Here is a 25,529-nt window from a genome sequence, read left to right as displayed (position 1 = left end):
CAAACCAGCGAGAAATGAGCTCAACAATCCTGATAGAAACACCAAACCAGTGAGAAATGAGCTCAACAATCCTGATAGAAACACCAAACCAGTGAGAAATGAGCTCAACAATCCTGATCGAAACACCAAACCAGTGAGAAATGCCCTCAACAATCCTGATAGAAACACCAAACCAGTGAGAAATGAGCTCAACAATCCTGATAACACCAAACCAGTGAGAAATGAGCTCAACAATCCTGATAGGAACACCAAACCAGTGAGAAATGAGCTCAACAATCCTGATAGAAACACCAAACCAGTGAGAAATGAGCTCAACAATCCTGATAGAAACACCAAACCAGTGAGAAATGCCCTCAACAATCCCGATAGAAACACCAAACCAGTGAGAAATGAGCTCAACAATCCTGATAGAAACACCAAACCAGCGAGAAATGAGCTCAACAATCCTGATAGAAAAACACCAAACCAGCGGGAAATGAGCTCAACAATCCTGATAGAAACACCAAACCAGTGAGAAATGAGCTCAACAATCCTGATAGGAACACCAAACCAGTGAGAAATGAGCTCAACAATCCTGATAGAAACACCAAACCAGTGAGAAATGAGCTCAACAATCCTGATAGAAACACCAAATCAGCGAGAAATGAGCTCAACAATCCTGATAGAAACACCAAACCAGTGAGAAATGAGCTCAACAATCCTGATAGAAACACCAAACCAACGAGAAATGAGCTCAACAATCCTGATAGAAACACCAAACAAGTGAGAAATGAGCTCAACAATCCTGAGAGAAACACCAAACCAGTGAGAAATGAGCTCAACAATCCTGATAGAAACACCAAACCAGTGAGAAATGAGCTCAACAATCCTGATAGAAACACCAAACAAGTGAGAAATGAGCTCAACAATCCTGATAGAAACACCAAACCAGTGAGAAATGAGCTCAACAATCCTGACAGAAACACCAAACCAGTGAGAAATGAGCTCAACAATCCTGACAGAAACACCAAACCAGTGAGAAATGAGCTCAACAATCCTAACAGAAACACCAAACCAGTGAGAAATGAGCTCAACAATCCTGACAGAAACACCAAACCAGTGAGAAATGAGCTCAACAATCCTGATTAAACACCAAACCAGTGAGAAATGAGCTCAACAATCCTGATAGAAACACCAAACCAGTGAGAAATGAGCTCAACAATCCTGATAGAAACACCGAACCAGTGAGGAATGAGCTCAACAATCCTGACAGAAACACCAAACCAGTGAGAAATGCCCTCAACAATCCTGATAGAAACACCAAACCAGTGAGAAATGCCCTCAACAATCCTGATAGAAACACCAAACCAGTAAGAAATGAGCTCAACAATCCTGACAGAAACACCAAACCAGTGAGAAATGAGCTCAACAATCCTGATAGAAACACCAAACCAGTGAGAAATGAGCTCAACAATCCTGATAGAAACACCAAACCAGTGAGAAATGAGCTCAACAATCCTGATAGAAACACCAAACCAGTGAGAAATGAGCTCAACAATCCTGATAGAAACACCAAACCAGTGAGAAATGCCCTCAACAATCCCGATAGAAACACCAAACCAGTGAGAAATGAGCTCAACAATCCTGATAGAAACACCAAACCAGCGAGAAATGAGCTCAACAATCCTGACAGAAACACCAAACCAGTGAGAAATGTGCTCAACAATCCTGATCGAAAAACACCAAACCAGTGGGAAATGAGCTCAACAATCCTGATAGAAACACCAAACCAGTGAGAAATGAGCTCAACAATCCTGAGAAACACCAAATCAGCGAGAAATGAGCTCAACAATCCTGATAGAAACACCAAACCAGTGAGAAATGAGCTCAACAATCCTGATAGAAACACCAAACCAACGAGAAATGAGCTCAACAATCCTGATAGAAACACCAAACCAACGAGAAATGAGCTCAACAATCCTGATAGAAACACCAAACAAGTGAGAAATGAGCTCAACAATCCTGAGAGAAACACCAAACAAGTGAGAAATGAGCTCAACAATCCTGATAGAAACACCAAACCAGTGAGAAATGAGCTCAACAATCCTGACAGAAACACCAAACCAGTGAGAAATGAGCTCAACAATCCTGATGGAAACACCAAACCAGTGAGAAATGCCCTCAACAATCCTGATAGAAACACCAAACCAGTGAGAAATGAGCTCAACAATCCTGATTCCTGACAGAAACACCAAACCAGTGAGAAATGAGCTCAACAATCCTGATAGAAACACCAAACCAGTGAGAAATGAGCTCAACAATCCTGATAGAAACACCAAACCAGTGAGAAATGCCCTCAACAATCCTGACAGAAACACCAAACCAGTGAGAAATGTCTTCAACAATCCTGATAGAAACACCAAACCAGTGAGAAATGCCCTCAACAATCCTGATAGAAACACCAAACCAGTGAGAAATGAGCTCAACAATCCTGATAGAAACACCAAACCAGTGAGAAATGAGCTCAACAATCCTGATAGAAACACCAAACCAGTGAGAAATGAGCTCAACAATCCTGATAGAAACACCAAACCAGTGAGGAATGAGCTCAACAATCCTGATAGAAACACCAAACCAGTGAGAAATGCCCTCAACAATCCTGATAGAAACACCAAACCAGTGAGAAATGAGCTCAACAATCCTGATCGAAACACCAAACCAGTGAGAAATGAGCTCAACAATCCTGATAGAAACACCAAACCAGTGAGAAATGAGCTCAACAATCCTGATAGAAACACCAAACCAGTGAGAAATGAGCTCAACAATCCTGATAGAAACACCAAACCAGTGAGGAATGTGCTCAACAATCCTGATAGAAACACCAAACCAGTGAGAAATGAGCTCAACAATCCTGATAGAAACACCAAACCAGCGAGAAATGAGCTCAACAATCCTGAGAAACACCAAATCAGCGAGAAATGAGCTCAACAATCCTGATAGAAACACCAAACCAGTGAGAACTGTCCTCAACAATCCTGATAGAAACACCAAACCAGTGAGGAATGTGCTCAACAATCCTGATAGAAACACCAAACCAGTGAGAAATGCCCTCAACAATCCTGATAGAAGCACCAAACCAGCGAGAAATGAGCTCAACAATCCTGATAGAAACACCAAACCAGCGAGAAATGAGCTCAACAATCCTGATAGAAACACCAAACCAGTGAGGAATGTGCTCAACAATCCTGATAGAAACACCAAACCAGTGAGGAATGTGCTCAACAATCCTGATAGAAACACCAAACCAGTGAGGAATGTGCTCAACAATCCTGATAGAAACACCAAACCAGTGAGAAATGAGCTCAACAATCCTGATAGAAACACCAAACCAGTGAGAAATGCCCTCAACAATCCTGATAGAAACACCAAACCAGTGAGAAATGCCCTCAACAATCCTGATAGAAACACCAAACCAGTGAGAAATGTGCTCAACAATCCTGATAGAAACACCAAACCAGTGAGAACTGTCCTCAACAATCCTGATAGAAACACCAAACCAGTGAGGAATGAGCTCAACAATCCTGACAGAAACACCAAACCAGTGAGAAATGTCCTCAACAATCCTGATAGAAACACCAAACCAGTGAGGAATGCCCTCAACAATCCTGATAGAAACACCAAACCAGTGAGAAATGAGCTCAACAATCCTGATAGAAACACCAAACCAGTGAGAACTGTCCTCAACAATCCTGATAGAAACACCAAACCAGTGAGAAATGAGCTCAACAATCCTGATAGAAACACCAAACCAGTGAGGAATGTGCTCAACAATCCTGATAGAAACACAATCTCCTGCTGGTTTTACCATTTTATTCAGAATGCATTAGTTATCACCTTGCTATTAAAGAAATGGCTCACCCAAAAATGAAAACTCTCATTATTTACTTCCCTTTATGTCATTCCAAACCCATATGTTGAAACACAATCTTTACACTTCTCCTTACCATTACAATGTTCTTCCTCAGTTTTTTGTCTCATTTACAAATATCTAAACATTCTTAAAGCAAGATCCATTTACAAGAGAAGGAAAATGAGTGTCTTATTTTCTGAAAAATGTATCAAAATTTGCTTTAAAAAAACAGAAAATAATATCTGCTAATGGGGTTGGAAAAATAATTTTGTTTTTCCTTTGAAATAAGATTTGTTTTACCCAATTGGGAGATTTTTTTTTTTCTTCAATTAAAGTCAATTAAATATATTTTCATTAAAAAAAAAGTCTGTAAAAATAGAGCACAATGTGCTGTGCTAATATAAAGGAATTTTCCATACTGACTGAAAATTTAATTACACATTGCATTGCATTGCATTGTTTTAAGGTTAAAAGGTTTTCGTGAACTTAACGGGAAAATATCCAAGCAGAAAATTACCAACCTTTTTACAATTATACAGATTTTACTTCTTACAGTGTTTGAAATAGAAAATGTATGAATGTTTAGATATTTGCACTGGAAAACAAGACAAAGATATCAAGTAAGAAATCATTTTAAAGGGGGGGTGAAATGCTATTTCATGCATACTGAGTTTTTTACACTGTTAAAGAGTTGGATTCCCATGCTAAACATGGACAAAGTTTAAAAAATTAAATTGTACGTTTGAAGGAGTATTTCTGTGCCAAAAATTGTCCTTCCGGTTTGTCACAAGTTTCGGAAAGTTTTTTTCGAGTATGGGTCTTCGTGACGTCAGCTGGGGCGGAATTTCCTTATATGGGTCCTAAGGGCACTTCTCCATGAATAGCGCGGGCGCGCGCGCACTCGTAGACCAGAGCGAGAGAGCGAAAGCAGTACCTCATCAAAGCGCTATGCTCGGCTTTTGGAAGTCAATGTCACCAAAGAAGTGGGTTTTTGGTTGCCAGGGCAAGACAACCCTGCACAGATTCCCAAAGATTCCCAGCGTTAAGGGACCAGTGGATGGAGTTTGTTTTTTCAGAGCATCAAGGGAGTTGTGTAAAGACTGTTTGTTCCCTGCATTTCGACGATGATGGTTTTATAAACAAAGCCCAGATCGACGGATTTGCAGATCGTCTAATGCTTAAGGATCGAGCAGTCACAATGATAAAGGTTCGCGGTCGTGCGTTGGAACCGGACGGTGAGTAAAACTGTTGAACAAATGTATCTGTGTGTTGTTAGCTCGGCGCGTTAGCACAGCTTTAGCTCCGCCCACACGGCCCGCCCCCAGCCGCTCGTTTTTTTCCGGAAAGACTCGGTACAGCCTATCTTTCTTTTATAAATATAATAAAACTAAAGACTTTTTGGAGATATGAAGGATGCAATATTACTCTATAGGTACTCAAGATTAACAGGAGATTGAGTGAAAATGAGCATTTCACCCCCCCTTTAAGGAACAGGCTGAAATTTAAGTCTTTATTCACTAAAATGTAATTTCCAAATTCAAAGCATGAGTTTAAAAATGCAGAGATCTGAGAGTTTTTTTGGCCTTTTCCTCATAAACCTGCCAAACAGCTTCAGAAGACACACAATTATCCTTTTGTGGTCATCAAAAAAATATCAGAATGAGATTGAAATGACATGTGGGTGATTAAATAATGTGAGAATTTTAACTTTTGTGTGAACTATCTCTTTAAGAAATGCAGGCAGATATGCGAGGAACAAAGGAGAATTATTATGAAATCTATAAAAACATTTATCTGATGTATGAAAAGGGTTGGTTCTCACGAGCAAACGCAGCTGAAAGCGTTGGTGTGCGTAAAGAGGGTGTGGTGTGATCGCTGAACCACAAACATACATGAGGATTTCTACATTCTCCACATCTGGATGGCGTTACAGTCGTCAGTGGTCAAGGGGAGAACAATGACATGATCATGACGTCATGGGAAGCAATGCTGGAAAACAAATATTACAAAACACATCCTAGACGGATGAAAAAGTCCTTGCTGATATCGAGCAGAAGGTCTGAGCAGGACAAGAGGCCTCGTATACAACTAACTAACACTGAACGAAACAAACAGCAGTGAATGTCCATCAACAAAAACCAGGCCTTTACTTTATTAATAACATTACCATTATAAAGTTGGGCTGGTGCAAAGGTGTGAATGTGTCAACTGATGTTTTGTAACTTTTAAACTGTGGTGGATACATTTGCATGGAAATCAGTGGTAAGGACCGCTTTACTTTATTTGCATGTGAAAACGACAGAAAAAAACATGGAATATTATGAAAATATAGAGCATGATGTGTCCCATACCAGTCAAGATGAGGAAAAACATGTTTTTAAGTTTTTTAGGCACAATGTGGAACTTAATTGTTTACAACTTCCTTAAAAATCAGAATTTAGAGTTGAACAACACAGGTTTTAGCATAGAACATCCTCTAAGCTTTATTTAGCAACATGTTCTTCTTCAGTTTTTCTGCCATATTAAATCTAAATCTGTCTGACACAAATCATCTCTTCAAAAAAAGCAAAAATTCAGAGCGCACTCAGTTCCACTTCTTTCTCTTCTGAGTGTCCATGGTTTCGTAAGCCATCGTTGACACAGAAAGATGAAGCCTCCCTCATCATTACACACACTGTGCACGAGAACTGACCTTTAAAGAGGAGTTCATCTAACCATCAACCACTTCACATCCATACAGATCATCATTTCACATGCATACCTCTAAAATCCTCCCTGTGCGTTAAACAAACACTGACTACTGTAATTGGAGAAGAAAAAACATTGCATTTCTACAGCCTCTAAAATGTGAGTTGTGCAAAAGTCCATGATTAGGGTGGAATCATGAATCACTGCCTGATATCATCAAAAATTATATTTCAGGACCCACTAACAACGGTTATCAGACACAATCTGCTGTGCTGGTTAAATACGCACTAGGACGTGGATGATTTTAATAATCGTCTTGCTTGGCGCTGTGAAATCAGCAAAAAAACAACATGGGAAATGTGAATCAGAACCTGTTTTTCTGCTGATATCCGTTTCATATCACAAGAGCGCTTGCATTGTTTTCTTGCAATTCTGACAATTGCGTTTAATAAAACTCTACAGACAGGTCGCCTCCTTATCCAAAAAAACACACATTCATATAACTGTATTTATTCTTGCTGAGCTTAATGCTTTGAGAAGATAAAGTACATGCTGAGAGGGTTTACAGTTACTCTGTTATTCAATTTCAGGTTGGCTTTTCCATGGGTGGAGATGGGGAATAAGTGGATACAGATGTCAGCCGCGGCGCTGTATGCTAGTAATGTGTAATCAGGCAGAAACGCAGGGAGTGAGGGAGTCCTTATCTCTGAGGAGGCTCTTGTGCTTATACGACGAGGACTGGCAACTCTATATAGACACTGTGTCCTTCATCTGTGAAGTCAAAAAAGAAATAAAGACAAAGACCAGCTCCAGATATGATGGTGAATGAGAAGGGTGGAGTCTTCAACTCCCACCGGCGGGAACCAACAGCAAGCAAGCAACATGACAAATCAATAGCGCTGACTGGAATCCGAGTCCGTGTTCATCTCACAGGAGAGACGGGGAAGAAAAACAGCCGTTGCACAACACAGAAAACTGCCCGCTTACATAACCCTTAATATGCATTCAGTTCCTCTACTGAGCCTGGAAAATTTGGGCCGTAATTGTAAGCCAAGGTAGCAATTAGCAGGAGAAAGGCCATCGGCTGGTGCACGACATGTAATAACAGTTCGTTTCTGTGGAGATTCATTAGAGATGAACTCAGTGACCTGTGGTCGTTACAAGCTGCAGTTTATAACCGAGAGGTAAAAAAATAAAGAAAAATGTCTTTGTTTTTCAGCCAATATTCAATATACATCTCAATATTTATGTATTTGCTCTAAAATAACTTATTTTCCAAACATCATTTTAATCTACATGTAGGGAAATCAATTCTAAACGTTTAATGCATTATGTAAATAACTAGTTTAAAATAATCCATGCCTCTTTACAATATGTTTTCACTAAATTAAATCATTTTTCATTCGCAGCAATTTAATAATGCATATAAATAAATCATTTTAACTAGCTTATTTTTGTGAAAACATTTTAAAAGTCACAGCAAACATTTTGAATGATGCACTGATTCAGACTTGATTCACCGAAATTGATTCACATTAATGAATCAAACTAACTCAATCACAATTTGTGCTACTTTAAATATGAAACGCTATTATAAACATTTCTTTCTTAATAACTACAAGACTAAACTATAAAGTCTTTCAGAAAATGCAACAACCAAATAAAAAAGTGCATAAAATTCATGATGATGCATCTGTTATTGCCTGCCAAATCACATTGAATTTATCATGGATATTCAATATGAAATGCTACTACAAACATTTCTGTCTTAAAAGACAAGGATTACAAAAGTTGCCTAATGATAAACTCTGTGATGATGCTTCAATTTACATTGCCAGCTTATTTCACAGAGAATTTTTCATGCAAATTCAATATACCCCCTACTTTAGGAAACATGCTGTTAAACTATGCCAGTGTATGTAGAAATAAGTCCACAGCGCAGCCATTTATGCATAAATATTGACTAGATGCAGCACTTCTAATGATAATGTGCACTAATAGAAGCATTAAATGAATAAATGAAACATGATACAAGAAACGGTTTCAAACAATAATCACGTAAGCTTTTCTTCAGCACATGCTCCTCTCACCCATGTGAAAGAGGAAAGAGAGAAGGCGTGTTCGCTCAGCGCGGAGAGAAAGAGAGAGAGAGAAAGACAAACAAACTGCGGACAGTGACCCGTTAAGTTACCCTGAAGCGGCACGCTACACGAGCTCCAGCTGGGCTGTTTGATACACACACCGTAGTCTAGAAAACTCCCAGCCTCACCTACGGTTTCTTCATCCTCCTCTTTCAGGACGTTGTTGTCATCGGAGTCTTCCTCGGCGGGCTTTCTGCCATCATCCACGGGGACCACGGTGAAGTTGGTGGGCATTTTCTCACCATGTGTCTCTCAGCGAGACGTCTGTCTTGCTCCTTATCAGTCTGTCTCACACACGCTGACTCTCCTCCTCTGCGCTGGCTTGTTAGAGTTGTGGTTCGAAGTTCTCAGTTGTGCTCCTATCTCTTTGACACCGGCTTGATCATGTGACCAGCCTTCACCCATATAAGGAGTTAGGGAAGCTCCGCCCAGTGGGCCGTCCTTTCTGCACACATGAGCTTCGTCTCCTTTTCTCGCCTGTGGCAGAATGAACCTTCACAGACACAACACCACACCAGATAAAGGAAACTATTGATTAAGAACCTCTTTAAGGAACTTCCTCCTGTTCAGCAGGGGTTATTATCCTTAACTAAAACTAAAACCAACTTAGAAAATAATTTCCGTAACTTGAATTAAAATAAACGGTAACTGAAATCAAAAAAAAAAAAAAAAAAACTGCTTGTATTCCTTTGCATAAAAGCATCTGCTAAATTAATAAATGTAAATGTAAAATATAAAAAAACCTTATTTAAATTTCAGTTAGTTCCCAAAGCAACATTATGAAACCATGATATATTTTTCAGGATTCTTTGATGAATATAAAGTTCAAAGAACAGCATTTATTTGAAGCAGAAATCACATTATAAATGTCTTCACTGTCACTTTTGATTAATTTAATGCATCCTTAATGAATAAAAGTACTGAACCCAAAAGTTTGAACAGTGTACGTCACATTACAGATGTAAAACAGGTTGAAAACCCATTTGTGGCCAAAAAGCTTAACTGTGTTTGCAAAAAACTACAAGACTTAGTAAATCTACACATTATCCCGGGATAGAAGAAATTATTTTAACATCAAAGCAGTGGTTTAAGGCGTACTAAGTGTTACTGTATGCATGCATGTGTAAACACACTCGCCCATGTGCACAATGCAAACACAAGTCCAGGAATACAGCAGCCTGTCATTAAAGCAGACAAACAGCATAGCTCTGCGGTTCAACAGGGGAATTTATTTTAAGGAGCGTTTATTCCTCACGAGAACTATGAGACTCGACATACTGTACGGTGAGATCTTCTGGCTGCAATGGTTGTCGTGCTTCACAAGTCATGAGCTGTTTTGTCTTCATGACCTTTGACATGCAGTTTAGTTCAGTAAAAAGACATGTCTGCACTGGCTGAGTAGAAACTTCTAGATTCACATCTAACAGAGTTTTACATTATGAAACATTTAGAAAAGAAAATGAAGAGTGTGTGGCACAGAAGAAAATTCAGTGAAATCTACTAAACCTAAAAGAAGAAGAATGGTTTGCTAAAATGACTCGTGATTTTGCGTCTTGCTTTTGTTGCAGATGTTGATGTGAAATGTTTCGGTTGTGTTGTGTTTTTTGGCAAGACTGTTTGTGGTCAGGAAAACCTGCAGCATTCTTAAATGAACACTTGTGAAAATGAAGTATGTCGGCATACTTTTAAAATGAGTAGTTAAATATACTTCATTAAAAGAAGATACTCAAGTCGTGTGAACTGAATGTAATGTTTTCGGATTTTCGGCAATTAAAGTAAAATATATTACGGTTTAAATTCATATTAAATGCAATTAGTTGAACTAAGAGTGTTTAAGTGATCCACTTAAGTGTAGGACTTAAGTATATCTTTATATGGAATTTGATTTCATATTTACTTCTATTGTCTTTGAAATACGGCTACTGTCCGATGTACTGACAAACATTTATGGTAAACTGAAATATACTTACATTTTTTCATTTTGATTGAAACTTTCATGGCATGTATTTAAATATATTTGCAGTTACACATTTGTAATAAGGAAGTGTAAATTTAGTACACTTAAAATGTATTAACTTTAAATGTAATATTGAATAACACACTACAGTTAAAATTATAATCAAATACTTTACATGTGCTTTGGTATGTTAGTCAACACATCATAATAAGTGTACTTCTTTAAAGCTTGACAAATATACTTAAGTGTGTTAAGAAACAGTCAGGAAAGTGTACTTTAAGTACATTCCAAGTACAGTTTTATAGACTACAAGTGCATATTAATACATTTAAAGGGGTCATATGATGCTTTTTATGTTTTCCTTTTCTTTTAATGTGTAAATCTTTTTGTGCAAACGATCTGCAAAGTCACAAAGCTCATAGTCTCCCACAAAGCGATTTATTCTGTCTAACAGAGAACGCTGATCCAGACCAGCCTAAAAGGCCTTGATTAAAGTCCAGATATTACTTTCTCAAACATCCACGTATTGTTGTGTACATTGTGTGTAATATTAGCATAAAGCCGACCAAAAGTATATGCAATGAAAGAAGTGTTGTCGCTGTGTGTTTTGGATGAGAAAGCAAAACCACTTTTGCTTTTTAGAGGTTAAGATTTATTTATAAAGCTGTTCCTGAGCAGTACGACCCAAAAGTTTGCTTGTGCACGGTGTATTTTACAGAGCACGGCTTCGTGAACCTGGAGAGCACAGCGCCGGTTAGACTACTCACCACTGTCACACATTCTGCTGAAGTCAAGCTTGCAATGAAAAAAATGATCAGCTTGATCATCCGCATTTTTAATATCTGACTCAAGCTCGAAACTGATATGTCAAAACAGACCACATTATTATTATTAACTCTGTGTTTACAAATAGTTTAGAAGCCTTGGAGGCTCGTGATTATGGTAATGGCCAGGGCTGCACAATATATCTAAACTATCGAAATATTGCGAATGGCAATACTGTCTTTGGCTCGCTGTCGCCGATTTCTGTGTGTCTATCGTGTGAGTTAATCAACTGTCGTATAGTGGTTGTGAAGTGTTTGTTTGTTATACTGTTCATTCTTGTTCAGTCATCACGGTGCGTGTGAGGCTGGGAAGGAGGGAGCAGGTTAGTAAGTCGCGCGACATACATTGCGCACCACGTAGGACATCTTGAATTGTATTAGACACACTAGGTTTAGGAGAGTGCCACACCCTGTAAGTTTTGTTATACTGTAGTCAGTGTAGTTTGGTTAGGGCGTCTTGACGCCGAAGACTTTTCTTTTCTACATTTTTCGTTTGGTAGTTAGTTTAGTTGAATTAATCTTATAGCTAGTTGTTCTGTTTTATTTATTTATTTTATTTGGCATCTCTCGAGCTCGCCTTCCCACCTTTGTTTGTTTTTGTTTAGTATTGTTATTTGTCTTGTTGTTCTCCTCATTGTCTGTAAATATTATTTTCTCTTCATTCTTTCACTTTTGGCACTGTAAAAATAAATTCTTTTGAGCGGAGTTTTTTGAGTTGATCTTTTTCCTTTTATTGGCCTGTCCTTCATATTGAGTTACACACACATCTTTATTTAAATGTTATATTCCCTTACCCCTATTTAACTCTAAAAGGGACGTAACAGTATATATCGCAATATGAATATCGTAACGGCTTGCAATAACTGGGGTCATGAACAAAAGAGAAAGAGAAAATCACTCACTGCTCTCGGCTGAATAACATTATAGCATTTACATTTGGCAGACGCTTTTATCCAAAGCGACTTACATTGCATTTCAAGGTACACATTTACATTCTTATCAGTTCTTGCTTTCCCTGGGAATTGAACCCATGACATTAGCGTTGTAAGTGCCAACGAGCTACTGTTTGAGCTGCAGGAAAGCACAGAAAGAATAACTTCTGGAAAGTTTTGGAAAGAATAACTGTTGTAGCTTTAATAAGAATCAGTATATTTAATTCATACAGTGAAAACTAAGCAGTATTTGATTATTCAGTTTTTGTTGTTTAATAAACCTAATGTAGGCTTATGCTCTTATGCTACAGTAAAACACTGATGTTCACTTTCAGAAGTTGTAGGGATGAATTCTTGTCAGAAAAATAATGTGAAACACGTATGTAGGTTATATCATTTTAAATATTTTATGATAATTTAAGTTTATTTTACACACTTTAAGCATTATCGTATCACATATCGAATATCGCAGTATTTAATGAGTTATCGCATATCGCATTTTTCTTCAATATCGTGCAGGCCTAGTAAGGGCCATTACATTTCAAACACACGCTTGAGGTGTTTGGCCAATCAGAGCAGTCTGCTTTTCAGAAGGAGGGGCTTTGTAGAAATCAGCATGTTTCAGACAGACTGTATATAGGAGCTGCAATAATGTACAATATGTGAAAAATTATGTTTTTTTAAACATTAAAGCATGCTAACCTATTCTATTACACCCAATAATCAAAATAATGAACTTTTAAAATAGCATAATTTTTTTTTTTTCACCAGCGATGACCACATTCAGGACAGTAAAATAAAACAGCACTTTATTTAGAGAGACACCTGAGATAAGGTGCATCAGTGTGATATTTACACCTGTTTTATGGTCCAGCAGGTTGAAATGGATCTGCTTCTGTTCACTTAAAAGTCCCCCTGTGGTGAGAATCCAGCTTTTAATGTTGTTTATATGTCTATGTGGTGTTTTTAATATGCTTTAAGACAAATCATGTGTAAATTCATAAGTCGACAGCATTGCTGAGTATTTCCTCCTTAAAACTGCAGTGAACCAAAGACAGTCTCAAAAACACGCTTTGAAATCGCTGGTGTTTCTGACGTCACAAACTACCTTGTAACCAATCAGATCAACGTGTGATCGTCAACCAGTGGATCTCTGAGCTGAGTGAGTGAGTGGAGGCGGGGCTCATTCGCATATTCATAGAACCGCGCATACTAAATGAGGCAAGGGTGTCGAGTTACATTGAAGATATTTTAAGGCATGAAGGATTTTTTTTCAAGGAAAAAATGTTTAAATATGTCATTTTGGTGATCAAAGATGAGTGTTAAGGGATAAAATGATTGACTACAGGGGAACTTTAATAAAGTACATCTTTCCTCAACATGACACATGATTTGAGGAATCATTGATGTCTGAATCACAGACGCTGCTGGACGACACACACCGAAACCATAAAAGAATAGCAAAGAGGAAGTCAGTGCCGATCAGTAATGTGATTTATTCCACATTCCTCATGATCAACATGACATGTGGACCATTAATTCCTCCTAGAAAGACCAAAAGGCTCCAGTTTAATATGCTACTGCTCTTGTGAGGTAACACACACACACACACACACACACACAAAGGATGCAGTGATATGCAGGGTGTTCTGGGAGTCGAGCACTTCAGATTGAATTACACTGCATTGCTCAGAACACAGACTCGAGAACACTAACGGCCCACAGGAGGATTCACCGGTCAGACCGGCCAGGTCATAGTGATAAAAATAACATGCACTGACTCACTAATGGACCAAAAACAGCGGGATTCTGGGACGTACTGACGCTGTTTACTTGTGCATTATTGCTCAACACTGTTTACTCTCAATTAAACCTTCACAGAGTTAGTAAAACCCCCTATAAATCCATTACTGCTTTACAGTCAGCATGAAATCAAAATTCTTGTTTGTTTTTTTATTGAATATTGCAGTGTTTGTTAAATTATTCATCTGTCCCTCATGATCTTTGATCAAATAACTCCCCCTCCCCCTTGCAGCATCTCTTCTCTGATGAGGAGGGCGGGGCTATAACCTGTCACTCACATGAGATCCACCAATAGCAAACCACAACCATCCAACCATCCAATCAATGCCAACATGGAAAAAATCAAGCCCCGCCCACATTTGTTCATGTTCCAGAAGCCATTTCACTTGATTATACATCACAATTGGGAAGAAAAGACTATTGAAACTTCTTTGTGTCGACTTTAAGGCTGGGCAGTACAATGGTATTTACATGTGGCTATTCAGTAGAGTTTACAGAGATTCTGTTTACCGATTGAACTACTTTGCAAAGTCTGAGATGAGCACTTCACTGATTATAATGGGCTTGATATAGCTTTGATTCGTCATGCTACTTATGTCCGATGTGGAAACTGTAAACTGTAAGTTGCTTATGGTATCGTGTGTGTGCGGTCACAGATATAAGTATTGACAGCTGTTCACTTTCAGCTAAAGGAGCAAAGACACTGAATGCTCAACAGCTGAAAGAGTTTTGCTCAGTTATCTCCATAAGGAATTTCCAATTATGATGGACTTTGGTTTGGTTTCCTATTTAAAAATGTGTTATCTTGTCCTAAAGTTAAAGTTTCATAATACTAGGAAAAAGCAAGAGGATTTTACAACATAAACAACAGAAATGCTGTTATACATGTACAGTACATGCATCAAATGACAAAAAAAGTCACAATGCATTACTATATAACATATATATATATATATATAATATGCAATTTATACATATTTATCTATATGATGCACATAAATATGCAATATATATATAACATATTGTAAATATTATATAGGTATCTTGATCATATATATAATTTCAAGCTAAACTCTGGCCATCTGTCTACATAATAAAATCATTCAAAATAATTATAATGAAATCAACTAAAACCACACAAATGAAAATATGCCATCCATGGTCAGGGCAGACCTGATCTTTTCCCCAGGAATGACTAAAGAGCAACCGGAAAATGTAAAAGCGGCCAGGAATTTGCTCTAATGAATTGGTTCCACCTGTGCAACAACCTTTAAAATGGCAAAATGTCCAAAGCGTTTGGATTTACTGGGCATTGCAAACTACAGGACGCACATTTTCTGAAGGAAACTAACTTCCTCCAACTGGCTAATCCCAGATACCGCCGTTCTGGCAGGTGAGATCAACCATCGTCTCAGAATCAGATCCGGTCAGAAACTGTGTGATTTATACATCCAGCTGAGCTGATTTATGAAGCTGGATTTGTTTAGTCAGGTCTCATTTCCTGCACTTTGAAGGCTGGACTGCATCTAAAAGCTTAGTGGCGCAATTAATAATAAATAAAAAGAAACTATAAAAACCTGCACAGTCTAACACAATCACAAATGTACAATACAAACACCGACAATTGTGAGAGATTTTGGAGACGTCAGAAGGGTCACAGTGGTGGTCAGAACAGATATATAATGTGGAAACTAAATCAAGAAACATACAAACTATTTAAAAAATATATAAAATGAGATGAATTACACATTTCTAAGGAATTTCATAGTATATTATTTTCAAAAATAATATTTTTTATAATAAAATTAAAAATGTTACCTGCACAAAAGGTCATTTACAGTTAAGTGTTACTTTACTATAGTGTTTTTTAAAGTAATATGTAAAATTTATATATATAGTCGCCTAATATTTTAAAGTAATATGTAAAGTCATATTGCAAGTACAGTCAAATATGCGACCTTACAGTCTTGTGTAAACACTATTGATCCTGTGAGCAAAGCACATATTGTCATAGTGCTCTAAACATTAATTCACAACAGTTAGTGTCCTATAAGAAGCTTTAGATGGTTGAAGTTGAAGTAACAAGTGTGCTGGGTGTGTAAAGTGCTGTTATGTAACAAAAGTATTAGGAAAAAATCTGCTGCCACCTGCTGATTGTCTGTGGTAAAGCAAGCAAAACACATCTAAACATCTTTCAAAGCATTTCTGTATGAAATTCTGTGCTTGTTTGACATGACAGTTCAGTCCGATTGATGATTTTACAGCGATCATGCTAACGAAGCAACAGTGTGGAGCGAGACCGCACATAATGCACTGGAGAAAACTTTTCCTGGCATCATGACATCTACAAAACCAAACTTTCCACTTGACCAGCTTTTACACAAAGATTCTTTAGACCTGCAGTAATATTTCCATGCTACATTTATAGAGCAAACAAGCAGACTCATTTGCCCTGGCTTAGACCCTGAAGGAGAACTAAACCATTTTAGTGATGCATCATCTCGCTGGTGTTGACCAATAAGGGGCGTTTTACCAGTGTCAGTTATACGAATGTCGAAACAGGAAGAGGGGGTGACAATGTTATTATCATTAACTGAAACTAAAACCATTAAAAAAATAAAATAAACAAAAAACTTATTAAATTAAATTATTGAATTATTTTGTGTAAGAAACAATTTTCACCCAGAAACTGCAAGAACATTTCACAATTAGCAGCAAGTAACATTAAAATACATTCAAAAATTAGTTACATTTTAAAGTAGAAAGACTAAAATAGTATTTTCTATTTTAAATAAGAACTGAAAACAAATTACAATGTAGTTGCAAAGGCAACATTTCTCATTTTAGTTTAGTTTAGTTTAACGAAGTAAAATAACTAAAACTGAATTCAAATTAAAAACTGTATAGATAATTTAAAAAAAAAATGAAGTAATGAAAAATGAACATTTAAAAACGAATTAATTATATTAACTCATTATATTAACATAATATTAACAAAAATTATAATGGTACATCTACTGTATGATACTAATGATGACTAACGCACCATATAAATGCAAACATTTATTTTACACAATAATTACCAAAAATGCTAATTGTTTACAATGCATTTGGCAGATTCTGGAATGGATACATTCTAATTTCTGTTAATCATTCAAGCAAACGAGAATATCTTAAAGTCCCCTGCAGTCAATAATGTTATCCTTTAAAACTTATCTTCGAAAATCATAATGACATTAAACGGTTTTCCAGCCATAAAATAGCTTAAATGTAACTCGACACCCTTGCTTCATTTAATACGCGAATATGCAATTGTAACTGTAGTAAATGCACAATTTCAAGTGGAAATATTGGTTTAATTCAGCGATATATATTTGAACCAGAAACTCATTCAGAAGAAGGAGAGGAATAATGAATTATACAGGGTCGTCTACTAGTAATGCATTTTATGTATCGCTCTCTACAATATCAGACACATAACAGTAATTTATATGATTATCCTTTGGCTTGACTATGTTATCAAACAGCTAATAATGTGTTGCTAATGTTACACAAACCATGTTCCCGTTCAACATCCGAGATTCAGAAATCTGCCTTCATAAAATCAGCGTACTTAGAAACGCTTTGAACATCATAGAAAGTCAGTGGAGTAAAGCCCCGCCCCTATACTGACGGGATTGGTCACATGTTTGTGATGTTGGAAACAGGGGCGGTCTTTGGTACACTTCAATTTTAAGAAGAAAATACTCAACAATGGTGTTATGAATCTGTCTTAAAGCATAATAAAACACCACATACACATATAAACAACATTTAAAACTTGATTTTGACCAAGAGTGGTCTTTAAACTAGCCTGTATCTCACTAGTTTAATGTAACTGTAACTAACAGAAGAAGTTCACACACACACACACACACACACACTGCATGTCTGTTACAGTAGATGTTCACCCCCATCCAGTGCATGTCACTGTGTCTAAAACAGTCTTGACTGTACAAGAGTGGAACGTTACAGAGAGTTTAAAAACAGATAGCAGAGTGATCACGAAATGTCACGCCGTAGCGACGAGACCTCCGTCACGCGAGGAATCTGCACTAATCCATTTGGCACATATAAAATAATTACTATTAAGTCAACAGCTGGAGATGGTCGGAGGTTCGCTGCTTCTAAAGCGAAGCGACTGTTAGCAGGCGATGACAGATGCTCAGGCGTTCTGGCCGAGACACGCGTCTCAAGTGTCGGAGCAGAGGCTTCAGCTGTCCGTCATACACGGCCAGATCAGGTGACAGCTTTTTCTGCTCCTCTGCAGCACAAGACAAATATCCAGAGAATTCGAGATTATCCAAGAGGGTGGTTTGATCCTGGTGACCGTGAGAAGGTCCTGGAATGGGAGCTTGTGCCAAACGCAAGGCCAACAAAACCCCCCACGGTGCCAGCGGCTCAGTTTATCTCAATGAGTGTGAGGGTTTATCGACTGAGACTTTATTAGACCGACATGACAGTGTCCACCAGACACCCGACAATCTGTTCATGGTATGGACACTGACGCCCCACACTTAAAGAAAAAGTTCTACCAAATATGTCAATTCTGTCTTCATTTCCTCATGTCATTACAAACCAGTATGTCCTTATTTTCTTCTCATTGAGTTTTTCCATTCAATTACAGACATTATCAAGCTTCAAAACTAGAAGATTCCCATCGAACAAAAATGTATTGTAAGAATGTTTTGCTTACATTCCCAATGAAAACATTATTTCAGAATTATTTCAAAACTTCCTGCTTTTAAATGTTTTGAAAATGCTACACAGAAAACATTAAAGTAAACGTCCTATTTTATCATTTTGCAAACATTATGGGAACATTACTTTTGAATGTTTTCTGAATGCTCTGAAACAAGTAACATTTAAAAAATATTATAGAAACATTTCAGGAAAAACATTCCACAAATGGCATGTAAATTAAGTTTTTGTGAGAATTAAATGCCAGATAATTCTGAATGAACATTCTATTAATGTTCCTGGAACGTTTGCTCATAACTTCGACAGAACCTTGCTAGAACGTTAGCCAAAGTTCTGGAAACATTCCCAGTTAGCTGGGTTAAATTTAGTCCATAGACACATTATGCATTGATTATATTTCAAGTGTTTTGAAGTAATATGATAATTTTGTGTAATAAGATACATATTTAAACCTCATTAGTATATGCACATATTCAAACTTGCATCACGATTGGATTATTAGTGAGAAACATCCCACCTAAAATCACCTTTTGGGTCCTAATGAAATGGAATAAGCAAGTCATCCAGTTTTGGAACGACATTTGGGTGATGACAACTTTTTGAGTGAATTGTTCCTTTAAACGTTGGCCTGCCATTGGTTCTTCATGCATGTCTCCCAGACACAGATATAACACTAAACTGATTCTGACGGCCAGAGTTTATTTAGCATTAAGAGACCACCTGCTACTTTCAACGCCTGAGCAATGTTTGAGAGCCGGAGCGCGATGACATGGACAACAAGAGTCGAGAGCCAAGAGCACACTGTTCTTCAGCACGGGGCTGATGGGAATGAAACTCCACACAGTGGATAACAGACATGAAGAAGAACCCCGTTTGTGTTTCTCACGGCATAATCAACACAGATCGGCTGAGAAGAGTCATGCAGCGATTGGCCTTAATGAATTACTGTGTCAGAAATTACATACTGTACATTTGTTTTGAAGCTTAAACTGTTAAAAGAAACTGATCTGTAGACCTTCTGTAGCAGTGGCGTAACTTTGTTTTAAAAAGTGGGTGGGACGGGTTTTTAAAAAAATAACGGGGGGGGGGGGGGGGGGTTTATGAATGCTAAATCATAAATCGATGTATGTACAATAACATTACGATGTCCAGCAATCGATTGAAATAGTGCATGGGTTTAATTTGTTGTTTAATGAGGTTTGATATATGTTGGTGTGGGTAAATCCGTTAAAAAAAATGTGTTTTTTGAAATGGTCCAGTGGTAGAACTTTTGCCAAGCGTGTCAGAGGTTGTGGGTTCTAATCCGCACTCGTAGGCTATATAGGTTTTTTTGTTTTTTGTTTTTTTTCATTAAAACCGATTATGTTTATCAGTGGCTGTATATCAGGCAAGCATACGTTTGTATGCATTTTGTTTTGTAATTTCACCGGAACGAATAGAGAGTCTCCACAACGGATTGAAGCACGCGTCCGAGTGAAGACTGTGCGCGAGCCACAAGAGAACACAGTATCCGCGCCAGTGTCTGTATCTGTATCTGATCGCAGCGGCAACGAGCACTTTGATCACTTGATTTCAAAAACAACACATTTCAGTGCTAGATCGCCTCTTACAAACGAACTAAATGAATGCTCTGCTAGTTAACTGGAGATGTTTTATTTATTTGTATTGGTACATTCGTGCCGCGAGATGTTTCAAAAGTGGTGGGGACAATATCGACCTTAGCAAAAAGTGGTGGGGACATGTCCCACCCGTCCCACCCGCAAATTACGCCTATGTTCTGTAGCCCCGCCCCTTTTCAGTGCTGCGCTCATCGTCTTTTGTCTTCCGGTTTGTATTTCCACAGTGATCTTGCGTATTTATGAATGGACTGCTTGTTTTTATGACATCCGGTTCAAACATTACAATGCTTATGATAACTTTCGTTAAATCTACAAAAAGTAAATCCACTATGGCAGCGATGCCATTGAAATATACAGAGTGACCGCAAGACCGGAAGTTCAAGGACAATATTATAAAGTTGGCTGCGAGCTTGTTTTTCTGGTGCATAAGCTCTATATAGTATGAATACAGTATGAATGAAATATGAACATTCATCTGCCATGTTGTCATGTGACCTTCGGTTTCAGTTGCGCTGCTTCAACTCCATTCACAAATCCTCTCCTGTGGCCTCATGGGATAGTAAAGTGTCCATCAGATGCACACTTCAGAATCTCGACAGAAGTAGAAGGTACGTTTTGCCTACTGTTATTAATACTGTTTTATTAATACTATGAATTCGGACATACTACTCGGCTCACTATGTTTTTTGCCTATGAAAGTCATATTCGGATGCAGCACATGTCCCCAAATCCCTCCTATCCTCAGCAGTGTAAGTAAAATGTTTAAGTAATAGTTGTATATTAATAAAATAATAAGTATATACAGTCAAATCAAAAATTATTCAGACACCATATATCATTTTTGATTTTTTTTTTTTTTTACTGTGGGTGTAGTGCACTGTAGTTAATTTATGTAAGTTAGGATAGCAAGGTGTCTGATTAAATTTAGGTTTGACTGTAAATCATAACAGTAAACAGTAAAATAACAGTATCACATAACAGTAAATAACAGTATAACTTTGCTTCCTTTGCTCTGTTTTTTTATCAGATTTTATTTCATGAGGTCTAGGTATGCAGTTTACTATCATAAACAAACCAACCATCTGAACAAGAGCACAAAGTCACATGATTCTCATCTTATGATGCCAATTAGAGCGATAAATTTACAAATGACTCCTGAACTCTAAAGCTAATTACTGCAGCCCAGAAGCACAGAGACAAACTGGATGACATGCATCATGTTTATATGCAAGAAGAAGAGAAGAAAATGGAAATATAGAAACACACACCACTGTTGTTATGAATGTGCAGACAAACAGCCGACACAAATAGGACTGTTGCTTTGGTCAGCTGTTCAGTGTCCTGACGGAGAAATGTGCTAAATAAAAATTCCCACTTCTGTTTTCCTCCGCCCTGACCCTGACTGAAGACCACCGTGTGTCTAACACTCGACCTCCAGTCTCTGAGATCTGACCACAGCAGGTGGATGTGGACACACACCGGACACGATGCTTTAACCTCCATTAAACAGCAGAAAGTGAGCATGTTTGCATCCAAGACCTCCAGCTCTACTGAGTTCAGTTCTATCATGATCATGACCTTTCAGTAACAGGGTCACAGTATGACTCCACAGAGCAGATAAAGTAAAGCACTCGTCTCAGATCACACATGAAACACGTGGTTTGAAAAATACACTTTCAAGAACTTTGCAGTAGATCTGTCGACTCAGCGCTGTGTCTCTGCTGAAATATCATGTGGTCTTTACTAATAATGTGTGTACAGGATCATATGGCATATGAAACCACTTAATCAGCAACTATTAAAGCTTAAACACTTTCAATTGGTTTGTTTTTTGTTGTTGCGTTTTTGTTTTGACTAGAAGTCATCTTTTTTTTTTTTTTTTTTTGAGAACCAAATGTTTGGTTAAATGTAGTAAGTAATTTTTGAAAAATAAAAAAATCTATTTTACAGCATAAACAGTGCCATAGTTTGTGTTTCTTTCAAATGTCAACTTTTCGATATATTTTTTTCAAACATGTTTTAATGTCAAATTTAAATAAAAAAATTGGGAACTTTTTCATTCCTTTTGACTTTATGAATAATATACTACAGAACAATTAAAATAATTAAATATAAATACTAGATTTTTTTTAGGTTTTCAGCTTCTAAAAGAGTAAAAATAAAACTAGCCTTTATTTGTATATCATTTTTAGTTCTCTCCAAGAAACTTTCAATTTGTACCTCCGTTTGGACTTACATTGTGAGTGCAAGAGTTTTGCATAAGTGATTTCTCAAACTGTGAGAGTCTAAATTATTGTCTGTTGTAATCAACAATATTCCAATTTGTATTTATTTATATTCCTTTATTTATATTCCTTTAATTTCCCAGACAAATGGGATTTTTATTTGGTTGCATTTTGGTTTTTAATTGGGCAATAAACTGCAATACGCTTCTGAAATGAAAACCCAACATCATGGCTTCGCACTGGACTGCACTGTCTGGGAACGAGGCCTTTGCGTTGGGTTGGGTTTGGAAAAATGGCCTTATTTAGCAATATTCTATGTCTGTAAGACCACAAAACTGCTTAATGTTTGGGAGCAACTTTGCGCTCAGCATTGTTCTATGTCTGGGAGTGAAGGTTATAAGAGCATCACCACATATATGAACAGAGATGTTCCTGACTCCCATAATGAGTGTGTAACCCAATCCAACGCCCCCAGATCAACCATCTGGAAGATGACTCCCATTTGCTCTGAAATGAACACGCCAAACAAATGAAACTAATGTAGTATCTGTAGGTCTGATCATGCTCTCAGGATCATCTCAATGCACTTCTGATAAAAGCTTTGAAAAGCACATCACAAAAACTTTCCCTTTGCTCTTTATATGATTAACACCGACTCTTAAAAACACAACGTTGAGCCACATATTCAGTCACTGCACCTCCATTAAACGCCATCTCCAAATCACCCGGACCTTCTAAAGGACTTCTGCAGGAGATCAGCTCAGTTACACTATAGACTTCTTTATAGAATATGTGACTGGTGCTACAGTAGATAATCAAAGCACTTTGGCTTTAAGAGGCCTTTGATTAAACTGCAGGCTAAATTTAATGAAGGACCAATTGTAAGGCTTTCATATCCATCAAAGATAAAGACCGAATCTAGACAGAGAAACTCTAAAATGCATTCAATTAATGTGGTTGGTTGGTTCTTTCTTACGTCTACATGGACATAGACTTCACGATATAATTGTGATAGTGATTTACTGATTCAAAGAGCAAAGATAGACTATTAAAGGCCTGGAAAACAGAAGCAGATTCAGATGTAGGCTGCTAGATGTCTAACCCGGGAAACAAACAGATGTGTCATGGTAATTAATGAAGACAGCTGAGCGTGAAAAGTGTCCCAAGACACGTCTAGACAAGCCCCTGAAATCAGGCAGTCATGTAAAACCAAAAGGGCATCGTGTTGCATAAAACACTATCACCTGGTTAGGCCAATACAAAAGGAAAAGCGTAAAAAATAAATGAGGAAACATTTTTTGCTTAATATTATAAGGACATATAAAGCATTATTAGACTGCACAATTCAACCAGCAAACCCTCTTTATTGTGCTTATTTAGTAATAAAGTAATTGCAATAAAACAGCAGCATGATACATATAAACATGACACCTGCAAAATACACAGTGTCAAACATGCCAAACAAGTCATTTCACAGGAACTAACAATATCACTAAAATAAAGCCTTATAATAGATAATGTTGTTGTTAAATTAAAATCATATTAATTCTGGTCTTTTGAAAACATTGATAACAAGTTGTCACAGTTTTACTGTAACTGTTACTATGGTTACAGTGTTTTTTTTTGTTTGTTTTTTTGTTGTTGATGGAGAGCATACTCATTAATACAACTGCATTTGTATTAACATCTTAATTTAAACAGCCCTTTTACTAATGAAAATAAACTAACAACTAATTCTAAATGTTGAATTATTGCAAAACTGTAAATTATTACTAAACAAAGACATATTTGAACTGAACGCCTCAATCTTATAGTCTAAACACTCACAGTCATTTTACTCCTGTCAGAAAACATTTCAATAAACACTTATTAGTGTCACTGAATGTTTAGTAAAACTAAAGAGTGGAAACAAGCAAAAAAACACAGAACGTTCCGCTAACGTTAGTGTTCGGTTACCGTTTTAAACCATTTCCTAAAGTTCAATAACATAAATTTGAAAATATGTTCGATATTAACGTTCTCATGACGTTCCAGGAACAAAAAAAAGACGTTATCAGGTTAACGGCCCTGGGAGAATTAAACCTCCTCAGAGAAATCTATAAAAACAAACCGTCACAATAAATAATATTCCATATCTTCGATTGACTAAATGAATTCAGACACACTGATCTTTCTGCACACGTCCGTTTGTATGTAACTTCATTCATTAATACCAAAACGACGATTAAGTTCATTTGTTTACACTGTAACGTTACACGAGTGACGCGACAAACTACTGACTGAGTTCTGGACGCGCGCGATTATCATATTATATTCAACATAACGGCTCTCCGTTTATTATAATACAAGAGTTTAGAGAGAGACTTTCTGTCCGTATGAACGGAACCCGTCTCACCGTATTTGTTGGGTTCTCTGCTGTACTGGAGGATGGGCACCGACCCCCGCCGCTCCGCGCGCTCGCCCTCACCGACACCGGCGTCAAACACCGTGTCTCCGTCCGTTTCGTCTCCAAACGCGCTCTCATGCGCGGCCACCGGCACGACCCTGAACCTCTCGCTCATGTTGGTCGTCCGTGAATCGGACCTGTCCGGTGTCTGATAAACTTCAGGGATCAGACAGCTTACGCCCGTGATTCATAGCCGGTAATCTGACAGTTTGTGAGGGCGCGCGCACAGAGGCGTGAATGTGTGTGAGGCGCGTCCGTGCAGAAC

The 25,529-nt window shown here is 37.6% G+C and overlaps 1 protein-coding gene across 7 annotated transcripts in view; it reads right to left on the bottom strand.

Annotated features, from left to right (window-relative positions):
* Positions 1–25,529, bottom strand: part of slc12a7b (solute carrier family 12 member 7b) — a 71,933-nt gene extending 46,404 nt beyond the window's left edge. For 2 of the 7 annotated variants that reach the window (XM_079862741.1, XM_079862742.1), the window contains exon 1: positions 25,214–25,529. In XM_079862741.1, the coding sequence (XP_079718867.1) occupies positions 25,214–25,379 (166 nt within the window). In that variant the 5' untranslated portion in view covers positions 25,380–25,529. Of the gene's footprint in view, positions 1–8,846; positions 9,212–25,213 lie in introns of all 7 variants that reach the window. The other 5 variants (XM_079862744.1, XM_079862745.1, XM_079862743.1 and 2 more) reach the window with 4 other exon arrangements.

The sequence above is a fragment of the Squalius cephalus genome (assembly GCF_949319135.1).
Source record: "Squalius cephalus genome assembly, chromosome: 25".
Classification (NCBI taxonomy): Eukaryota; Metazoa; Chordata; class Actinopteri; order Cypriniformes; family Leuciscidae; genus Squalius; species Squalius cephalus.
This window is presented reverse-complemented; position numbering and strand designations above follow the sequence as displayed.